The 10,984-nt window shown below is 44.4% G+C and overlaps 1 protein-coding gene across 2 annotated transcripts in view; it reads right to left on the bottom strand.

Annotated features, from left to right (window-relative positions):
* Nucleotides 1-10,984, bottom strand: part of SERPINC1 (serpin family C member 1) — a 19,019-nt gene extending 8,035 nt beyond the window's left edge. Inside the window, exons 1-7 of one of the 2 annotated variants that reach the window (XM_043484787.1) lie at nucleotides 10,827-10,984; nucleotides 8,422-8,791; nucleotides 7,628-7,843; nucleotides 6,549-6,686; nucleotides 4,089-4,479; nucleotides 3,092-3,156; nucleotides 161-417 (exon numbers count right to left, since the gene is read on the bottom strand). In XM_043484787.1, coding sequence (XP_043340722.1) covers nucleotides 241-417; nucleotides 3,092-3,156; nucleotides 4,089-4,479; nucleotides 6,549-6,686; nucleotides 7,628-7,843; nucleotides 8,422-8,791; nucleotides 10,827-10,867 — 1,398 coding nt within the window. In that variant the 5' untranslated portion in view covers nucleotides 10,868-10,984 and the 3' untranslated portion in view covers nucleotides 161-240. Of the gene's footprint in view, nucleotides 1-160; nucleotides 418-3,091; nucleotides 3,157-4,088; nucleotides 4,480-6,548; nucleotides 6,687-7,627; nucleotides 7,844-8,421; nucleotides 8,792-10,826 lie in introns of those variants that run through there. The other variant, XM_043484788.1, reaches the window with a different exon arrangement.

Here is a 10,984-nt window from a genome sequence, read left to right as displayed (position 1 = left end):
AAGATGAAGTAGTAACATACCTCCCTCCTTCACTTTCTTGACCTAGATGTGTTCACCCGTAGAGAAGAGTTGAAAGCTCCATTACACCAAATGCCCAGCAGCATCTCTATCCATTTCTCCTTTCCTTGCCTTCGTTTCAGATGGCAAAGTCCATTCATAATTGTCAGATAAGGGAATAGTTTTATTTATTTTTACTTGTATTCACACACCAAAATAGGAAGAAGTACAAAGGATAACATTTTAATTAACACAAGGGTTGGCTACTCTGCCCATGAATATAATAGTGTTCAGAGCAACTTCCCTGATGAGAACCAGGAAGGGCCTGTTGGCCTTGAAGGTCACCCTGTTCGAGTTCAGCGAACGACCAGTGATGCTAATGACGGTACTTGCTGCGGCTTCACTGCCTTCCTCATTTACCTGCAGGTCAGATGGGAAGCAAACTGCCACGTTAGCTACTCTGCAGCTCATTACAAGCAGGTACATCATCCATGGACACAGCAATTCCTCAAAAATGCCATTTATTTTCTAGTTGGAAAGATACGAGTTAGATCAGATCCCCTCTAGAACCTTACTTTTAGTCTTTCTTTCATCCACTGAATACTGATGTAAGACTTGTATTCATCCAAGCCTTGTGCTGAAAGTAAGTGCCAGGGTCCATTCAGATACTCTGAACCAGAAATCTGGATGTACACAAGGATGTCACATTTCTGGCTGGCAACATTGTACATGATACTGAACTCTATACTAAAAGACATATTGACTCAAAATTAGAGCACCATAGTTGAGGTAGTTCCACTTTGGATCATCAAGATCCTAGATAAAACTACTGTAAACAGCCATTCAGGAGCTAGGGCCTATGAAAAGAGGAGGGTCCTCTAGCTGGATGAGATGAATATTTCCCAGAGCAATAGATTGAAAGGACGGTGTTGGAACTTACTGATAAGTAGAACTGCCACAGATCTGGCGGGAGATGGGAGATTTCTTAAGAAATTTTGCTTGGACACCTAGAATGTCACTAAAACTCTGTCCCTGCCTCTAAGGAAAGCATTTCAGATCCCTGAGCTTTGAGAGAACCTGGTTGATGATTTTCCCTTCCTCGTTCCTTACCACCTCTCCTTTCTACACATGCTGTCTAATTCATGATCATTTCAGCACTAAGAGCAGACGAGCTTTTGTAAGACCAGGGCCCTTTTACTCAAATCAGATACTGGTTTTCAGTGGCTTCTCAGGAGACTGACAATCAATTAGGGTCCTTGTGTATAGCGTTCCCAAGAGCCATGGAGGAACCTTGCATCATTGTTTAGTGGGCTCAGGTAGACAAAATGAAACAGAACTTTTGCTGCTTCTTGATCGTAACTCAAGGCCCTTGTGGAGGTCTGAGTTGACCACTTCCATTTGGGGTCTGTGAAAGAAGACTCTCAGTCATAGTTAAAATCCTGAGGACTCATCTTCTCTTGCCATCTAAATGTTATTTCTTCCATAATCAATATGGCTTCAGTGTTGTTTTCACTTCCAAAATCATTAATCCAATATTCATATAAAATCCCCTGTTCTGACCTCAGTATCTTTTAAGATATGTATCTTTCTACTCTTGCTTTGGTCCTACAGGTCTCTATTGCTCTACAGAATATAGTCCCACACTGAGGATTTTATTGCCTAGCCCATTGCCTGTCTAACCTAACTCCTGCTATCGTATGACCTAGACAATTAAAATATCTTGGTAGGAGACCCACTCTAAATTTCCATTTCTTTCGTCTCATTGAACCCAATGAGCATTGCCTTCACTTCAGCAAACCAGCCCATGGCTGCACTTTGAACTGGCCCTCTCTCAGAACATCTCGACCTTTGAAATTATAATTACATTATCCTCTCAGACTATAACCTTCTGTTTTTTTCCAACTATCACATTTCCTCACTCCCATTACAATTACCCTGGCTTTTTCCTGTCCCTTGATCCTTCCACTTTCCTCCTAATGACATATTTCCCACTGAGCTTGGACTACAACTATATTTACTAGCACCATGCTCTGAAATCTTTCTCTTTGACCACAATCTTCTCTTTGAGATTCCTAAATTTTATGACCTCTAACATTGGCCTACCACATTTCCGTCACAGCCTGGGTCCCCCCCCCAGAATAGTCTACATAAGTGGTTCCCAAACCTGGATGCGCATCAGAATTTCTTGAGGAGCTTTGTAAATATACAGATGCTCAGACCCTGAGTCAAGCTCTCTAGGTAACTAACGGTATTGATCCATAGTTTAGTATTTGTTTTAAGAGCCAGAAGTTCTAGAGGCTTTACACAGCTCTTACTCCAGTAAAGGTTTCCATGGACCTCTTATTTGGGGCAACACTGGGTTAAGCAATATTGAACCATTTTCCTCACTGTGGAACTGCTCAGATATCAACACTCCAATGTGCATTGATTCTCTGTTAATTTCCCTAGAAGAGGATATACATTTATTTGACACCTAACTTTTTATTATCTGCAGTGTAGTCTAGAGTTCTAGTTTTCTGGAACACATTGTAGGACACTACAATGATGGTCTACATTCACCAGCTCTCCTTTCTTACTTTCCATTTGCTCTTCAATCATTACCATTAGGATGTGCCCCCACTACACTGTCCAAATGCCTTAGGGAAAAGTCACCTACAGTCACTTTTCAGTCTTCTTACTAGATGCTTTCCATTTTCTTAAAACTCCTTCCTGGGTTTTCATGAGCTCATCCTCTCCTGGTTCTCCTTTGAATGCCTTTGCTGGCTGCTTTTCTGGTATCACCTTCACCTTAATGTCTGTGTTCCCAGGAGAGGTAGCAGATCGAGGGTGGAACAATTAGACCATGAGGACGTCAAGTCAGAGTTATGTTGTAGAGGAGAGCACTATAGACTTGGGGTTTGAGGGACACTGGAAATATGCCTTTTATCACAGTTGTCACCTACTGTTCAAACACCTGCTGTCTACACCAGAAGAGTCAATGAAGGAATGACTCCAGAGTTACTCATCATAGGAGATACTGATATATTGAATAATAAAGCAGCATGGTAACAAAAAAGCAAGCATAAGAAGAGAGAGCGGAGAGAGGTATACTTACCTCAAGAAATGCCTTGTGGAATGCATCTGAGACATAGAGGTCGTTCCGACCTTCTGCAACAATACCTAGAAGATCAGAGAAGGATCTGTGAAATGAGGGAAACTTGGCTTCAATCCACAGAGAGGAATTCAGTTTGGATTAAGAGGTCTTTTGAGACTTTTAGAAAAATAGAAATCCTGGACCCTCTCCTAATGATACCTTCAAAATACATACATGTTAAAAATAATAAAATACTTTGGGTTTATTCAACCTGGTTCCTGTAAAGTTAATCTGGTGCTTTAGCTCATGGGGGGTTGGGGGCTGAGGCTGAGGACTCTGTTCTTAAAGAAATGCTCACTCCATCTAGTAGCAATGTCTTTCCTTCCAGGGTGACAACACCTTGAAAAAAGGGTGTGGTTCTGAGACCTAGTTTAAAGACAGCCCATTACAGGTGAATCCACTCAACTAATCTTGTAAACTTCTTTTTAAAAATGAGATGTTTTAGTGCGTAGTTTTCAAGAATGGTGTGTTGGAAAAACCAAACCAACTTAACACTATTATTAGAGTATCAAAACTGGGAAGGCTTGACTGCGTCTGTCCATGTGACCTTAGAAAACACAGAAGCCCCTTAGACTATCAGGAAGGGCTATTAAATGTCAGCGACACCTCTTTGGTGGGAGTCGGATGTCCTTGGCTCTTAACCCCGTCTGTCTCTTTGCTCTGGACTCTCTGGTGGTTTTCAAGTTCCTCTCTACCCCGTCCCACCTCTTCTATCAGTTACAGACTCCAAAGGTTCCAGTTCCAGCTGGGCCCATGGAGAGCCAAGAGCCAGCTTCCTCTCGTACACAGGAGAGAACTGACCCCTTGAGAGGGACGGGATTCCCCTGAGTTGGCAGTAGGACTGGAATTAGAATCCAGGTGTCCTGACTCCCTCTTGTCTACTGCTTCCCCGTCTCTTCCACCTTTGGTCAGACAACTCTGAGGGCAGAGAGAGGAGGAAAGCCCTTCCTGCCCTCACCTGGGAGCCTGGACTTCTCAGGACTGAACAGGTCTTCAAGGCCCATGTCTTCCAGCCGCTCCTTCACGCTGAAGCTGTCCTCGATGCGGAAGCGGGGCATGTGGACCACCAGCAGCGTCTCTGCCAGCTCATCCAGCCACTCCTGCAGCATGTCCGGGGTGAGTTCCTGTTCCACTTTGGCCAGGGTCTTCTCCGGCTTGGGCAGGATGAGGACCATGGTGATGTCATCACCCTTGAAGGGCAACTCGAGCACCTGGGTGCCTTCTGCCACTCTCCGATAGTGGAACTTGCCTTCCTGGTACATCATGGGTACCGAACATGACTCCCCATCGGCCTTGTAGAACAGTTCCTCCTTTGTGTTCTCGGGGCTGAACTTTGACTTCCACAGGCCCTGGAGGAAGACACCAGGTGGGAGAATCACAAAGCAAGAAGACCAGAAACATCCGTAGGAGAATGCTGACATGAAAAACAGTCACAATATTTTATTACATTAAAAAAGTGAAGTCGCTCAGTCGGATGCGACTCTTTGTAACCCCATGGACTGTAGCCTACCAGACTCCTCTGGCCATGGAATTTTTCAGGCAAAAGTACTGGAGTGGATTGCCATTTCCTTCTCCAGGGGATCTTCCCAATTCAGGGATTGAACCCAGGTCTCCCGCATTGGAGACACTTTACCATCTGAGCCACCAGGGAAGATTATGGGAAGTGCAATTTTTAAGAACAAAGACCTCAAGGGATGTGCATAAAAAGGCTTTTAACACTGACTGTGTCAGAGTGACAGAATCATGAGTGGGTTTTTTTTTTTCAGTGAATTTTCTGTATGTCCTAGATTTTCAGCAATGACTATTTGCTTTTATAACAAGAAAAAAATAAAAACAAGAATAACCTACTGGCCTCTTGGCAAGTCTCTCCTGGAGTTTAAATCTAATTGCCTTTTGCCTTCTGCCTCCCACCGGCCTCTTTCTCAAAGACCATCCTCCAAAATGCTGGGCTCTGTCCCTGATGAATAAAGCCAGACAAAGGTAGTAACCCCAGGGGGTCATCTGGGAGTCCTGCCAGGCAGAGAGGGAGGCCTGGCCAACTTCCTGTTCAAAGAAGGAAGGGATACAAGATACTGCTTTGACATTTCCAAGTTGCAGTTAGCATACTTGTTGTCTTCTGGCTCTTTGATTTGGGGACAAGTCACTTAACTCTTTGAGTGGTGGTTCTTCGCTTGTAAAATTAGCAGCAGGTTATCCCTAATATTTGTAGGATGCTTATTGTGTGCCAGTCACCGCTCCAGACATTTTGTATGCATTGACTTAATCCCCTCAGTAACCTTGTGAGGCAGATGTATCATTGTTACCACTTTATAGATGCAGAAACTGGGACACAGAAGGGTCTTAAGTAACTCGCTCAAGTTTGCAGCAGAAATGGAAGAGTCAGAATTTAAACTAAGTAATCTGTCTGAGCAGCTCAAATTCTCATTTGAGATGTCATGAGAATCAGGAGGCAAAGTGTTCCATAAACTGCAAAGGGCAGTCAGTACACATTGTAGAAATGCAACCTACTGCATTTTTGGCATGAGGGAACCCCCAAGCAACAAAGCAATTGGCAACAGCAGTGACGGGCTAACCCCCCAGGCCCAGTCGGGGAGAACACATCTAGAGCATGACCCGGGAGGGCACAATTTAACCTGCGTTAAGCTGGTAGGCCTCCTGAGTTATCAGTGGTCTGTCTATTCCCAGTACTCTCTCCCCTCATCCTTTTTCCTAAATGTAATCAAGTTGGAACAATCTTCAGAACTTGACTCTCTGAGAAAGACAAAGCCATCTGCATGATGTCACAAGGCCTCTGCAAAATTTGTGGTTAGTCTGGTACCAGGAGGTTCAGAAGCTTCAGGCAAGAGGAATTTTGAGATGCTGCAGAAGCTGCTCTAGATGACAGAGAAAACCTCATCATTGAGGATTGTCTATAGACTTTGTCATTTTGTTTCAGATTTCAAAATGAAGCTAATTGGACAGAAGAAATCATCACATACTTATGAGAATTTATTATCATGCACACCTTGCTGCTGAACATGCTGGCCTATGAATGTGTACACTCTGCCTCGGGCCCAGAGACATTACCAGGCCCCCTTTGGACCTCAGTCCAGCAACCACAGCCCTAGACATGACTCTAGACTCAGCAAATTTGTATTTATGCCCAGACCATGCATGTACTATTTCTCAAAATGATCTACCTACACATGCCCAATGGTATGAAGGAGAATGAGCTGGAGGAAAATATGTCATCCGTGAGGTCTCTCCAGGGTCATTTTATTTTTTTGCATTTATTTTTTAAAAATATATTTATTTTTAGTTGGAGGATAATTGCTTTACAATATTGTGTTAGCTTCTGCCATACATCAACATGCATCAGCCATAGATATACATATGTTCCCTCCCTCTTGAGCCTCCCTCCAGTGCCATTTTTGAGTACCTTGAAGTAAATGGTGTTGACTAGCACCAGGACAGTGAACTCATTGATGCCTTGCGGGGGGATGACATCAGTGATACGCCCTTCAGTCTTATTGGATATCCATTGGTTGATAGTCAATCTGGACTGCTCTGCATTTCCCTGAGGAGAACAGGAAACAAACCTACCCAACTGTGCTATTCAATCGGCTTCTCCATCTCCCCATGCAGAATTTTATTTTGTCCATCTTCCCTCCACTCTTTTCCACCATTTTGTTAAACCAATCACTCTAATCCAGATTGGAGAAACCACACATATCCAGCATACTGTCGTGGATCTCCCATAGAGTTAATAAATATTAACAGAAGAAAAAGAAAGAAAGGAAAGAAAAAGAGGAAGAAATAAAGAAACAGAAGAAGAGAAAAACTGTCTGGAAAAAGAAAACAAAATATTATCTTCTTTGACTTTGGAAACCTGAACTCTTATGAGTATTCATGAGATGTGCCCTCTGGGAAGCTAAGGATTGATGCAGGAGGTGCAAGGGGCACAGGAGAGATGCCCATGCGATCCAAAAAGTCTGAGAAATACCTTTTGAATAAAATCAGTAAAAATAAAAATAAATAAAAATAAAATCAGTAGACTTCTTTGTTGCAGGACTTTTTTTTTTAACTTTTTAAGTAAGTCTGTTTATTGAAAAGATTTGAAAATAGTAATAAGGCTTTCAACATTTAACAAACTTTCAAGATAGTAATAATATGAGACATTAAGAATTTAGTTCAAAACCCCAAAGTTTCCTAGGTCATTCCCTGTCATGCTGTAGAAGTAGGCCTACACTTGCTCTGTTGTGTGAACTAGTGACTATGTTCTGAATGCCACTGTTGCAGGATTTTTATAACTTTTTCAGAGAAACTGCTGCAATCCATAGATAGCACTGATTTCTCAGGTTTCAAATAAGAATACATATCTCAGGGGCTCTGACTTAAAACACCTCTTCCTGCCTTCAACTAGCATAGCAGTGTTCATTAGGATGCTGCTTCCTTGTCTCTTTAAGTTCTGAGTGGAGAGGAAGAACTCTGAGGTCTGGGATGACATCTGGGGCTCACCTTGAAGTCCAGGGGCTGGAGCTTGGCCCCATATACCACCTCACTGATGTCCTGGTAGGTCTCATTGAATGTGATGGATTTGTCTCCAAAAAGACGGTTGGCTGATACCAACTCAGAGGATTTATTGGCTTTTCGATAGAGTCGGCAGTTCAGTTTGGCAAAGAAAAAGTGGATCTGATCAGATGTCTTCTCAGAGATGGTATCAAACTTAAAAACCTGTAGAAGCCAAAAGAAAACAGTGGTGGGTCTGGTGGGACAGCCTGGCTCACATGGTCAGTGAGCATCATGCCAGTCAGCCCCTGACCAATAGTCATCAAGCACAGTGCCTGGCACAGCATAAACATTCAACTCACACTTTCTAAAGGAATAAATGGAAAAAAGAAGAAAGGGGGGCTTCCCTGCTGGTCTAGTGGTTAAGAATCTGTCCACTAATGCAGAGGACATGTGTTTGATCCCTGGTCTAGGAAGATTCCAAATCCCATGGGTTAGCTAAGCCCATGCGCCACAACTACTGAGCCTGTGTGCTGCAAATACTGAAGCCTGCAAGCGCTAGAGCCCATGCTCTGCAACAAGAGAAGTCGCCACAACGAGAAGCCCGAGCACCACAACGGAAAAGTATCACCCTCTCTGGGCAACTAGAGAAAAACCCAAGCAGTAACAAAGACCCAGCACAGCCATAAATAAATAAATAAATAATTTGTTCTTAAAAAAAGGGGGGGGGGCGGGGATAGGAAGGAGAGAGAGAAAAAGAAACACAAAGAGCCGGGAATACTCAGAAGGGCTTTGAGTTGTACCTCCATCAACTGCTTGAGTGTGTTGTCACAGGCACCCAGCTTGGTCATAGCAAAAGCTGTGGAGATACTCAGGGGTGACAGGAAAATGTTGTCATTGTTATTCTTGGAGTCTGCCAGATGCTGATAGAAGACAGTGGCAAAGTGGGAATTGGCCTTGGACAGTTCCCAGACCCGCCGGTTGGTGGCCCCGGGGATCTTCTGCCCTGAGCCCTCGCCCTCAGCCGCCTTCTTCTCTGGGGAACGGTAAATACACATGGGATTCACAGGAATGTCCCGAGGCTTGGCTGTGCAGATGTCCTCCACAGGTTTCCGATGACAGGTCACATAGCCCCAGAAGCCAATAAGCAGCAAAGGGAGAAGACATATGCTCCTATAGGGGGACAGAAAGCTGAGTTAAGCTAGGCTGAGACATCCCCTCCCCACTGTCCACCACAGATTTACCCTAGTAGTAGATCATAGACTACCAGCCCACACTGTGGGGCCAGAAGGAGGGCCAACACCTTTGAAGAGTACAAGGGCCCAGGACAAGTTCAATCCTGGACTCTTTACCCTGGACATAGTCCTGTTGAAATTAGAGCCAACTGTTGGAGTAACGATGTTATTAGAAGTCTTGCGTGCTCAAGGCCTCATGCTGGAAGAAATAAAGAATGCGAAGCTTCGAACTGGTGAACTGGACCATGCACAGATGAAAAAAGATGGGGAATTTTAGTGCCCAGTGAAAACTCAGGTCAATTGGAGGAGTCATTAACAGACGCTATTTAGGGAAGGGATTTTAACCTGGAGGTTAAAGGACTGGGAAGACTTTGATTGACAGCAACACCAGATGGCTAAGAAGGAGTGCCTGGGCAAAACTACAATCTATGTGCTGAAAACTCTGAAATCTCTATCTCCAGTCCTAATCTTTCCACTGAGTTCTAGACCAGTTGTTTGCTGGACAATTCCACCTAGATGTCCTATTGATCCCTTAGTGAAATACAAGTAAACTGAACTTGTGTCTCTCACCCATACACCTGCTTCTCTTTCTATGTCCCCCAACTCAGCAAATGGGACCTTCAGATATGCTGTCATCCAATCTAGAGACCTGAGAGCCATCCAGGATTTCTCCCTCTCTCCCTTCTCAATAGTCAGACCCTGGATTCTATGCATTCTGTTTTCTTGTTCTCTCGCTGCCTTAGCTCAGGTCCTCATCATTTTCTGATGCCCGGAAATTCTAGTAACTTCCAAAGTGTGTTCACTAAAGTAAATAATACTAGTCTCACTTTCAAAAAAAAAGATATTAAAAAAAAGATATAAAAAAAAAGATATCATGAAATTGACAAATTAGAAAAATTGGGACACCCAATTAAGTAAACAAAGTGATAAACTCTATTATAGTGTTTTTATAGATAAGACATGAGGGGCCAGACGCTTACTCTGGTTGACTTGGGGCCCTAGGCCTACAGAAGGGAGTCTGTACATGGGTACTGACTCTTCACAATCTTCCCCCAGCAGAAAAAGACAAGACATGCAGGTAGTGTAGAAAGGACTCGTCAGAGTGGTCTTCTGGGCAAGTGTGGGGCTGGCTGGAAGCTGGGGGCAGCTGAGGGGTACTTGGTTTCTTGCATGATCTGAAGTCAACCCTGAAGTCTTTTTTTTTTTTTTTTTTTGAAGTCTTTTTAAGAACAGAGGCACTGCGTGGGAGAGCAGAGGTGCTGAGGGAGCTGCGGAAGACAGGATGAGAAAGCAGAGAGAGATTTGCCATTCATCTCCCCAGCTGGCTTGTCTCTGTTTCCCACATTGTCCCTCAGCTACCTTTAGAAATACAAGTGGAGGCTGAGGGGGCCCTGGGAGCTCTGTTAAGCACAAAGAAAAACCAAGGTGATCAAGCTAGAGCCTCACTTTTAGCTTCCTGTAAAAAACAAAACAAAACAGATCAAGGAAGGAATGTGTATGATGTTAAGGGATGTGGTCCTTTGTCAAAGGTCACTGAGACCTTGGGAGGGAGTAGGGGTTGTGACAGAAAAGCGGGGGGCAGGGCGGAATTGGGTGGAAGGAGGAGCAAAAAGCGAGTTAGGAGGTCCTCATGCATTACATTCTCCCTCTTTCCAGATACATGGCAGGCCAGCGCTTCCCCTTGGAGTGTCTCCTGGGCTGCTGTGCGGGCTGTGGCGGAGCAGCGTCTCTTCTGAGGGAAGACATCCCCCGTGTTTCTTGGGTTGGGAATCCAAGGTGTGGCTTAGGGAAAGGCCTTATCCTAAGAACTGAGCCGGAGGGAGGGTACTCAGGACGATGTCTTCCAAACGAGTCTGATTATAACTACCAGGGAGAGAGGGCCAGGTCTTCTTGAAGGTGCTGAGGTCATCCTGGAGAGTCAGAGGTCAGGAAACCCAGTGAGGGCATGCAAAGGGAAAGCCCACCCCTCTTACCTTTTTCCAGTGGTGACGTTTCCTATCCCATTGGAAATCATGGTCGCTAACCTTCCACAGGTCTGAGAGAGTGGAGATAGTGTGGTCTGAGGCAATCCCTCTGGACTGGTTCTTTCCTCTACATCTGACTGGGGTTCCAGAGGCTAGGGTGGGGGATG

The sequence above is a fragment of the Cervus canadensis genome, chromosome 13 (assembly GCF_019320065.1).
Source record: "Cervus canadensis isolate Bull #8, Minnesota chromosome 13, ASM1932006v1, whole genome shotgun sequence".
Classification (NCBI taxonomy): domain Eukaryota; kingdom Metazoa; phylum Chordata; class Mammalia; order Artiodactyla; family Cervidae; genus Cervus; species Cervus canadensis.
The sequence above is the reverse complement of the archived record's forward strand: the minus strand, read 5'-3'. Positions and strand labels throughout refer to the sequence as shown.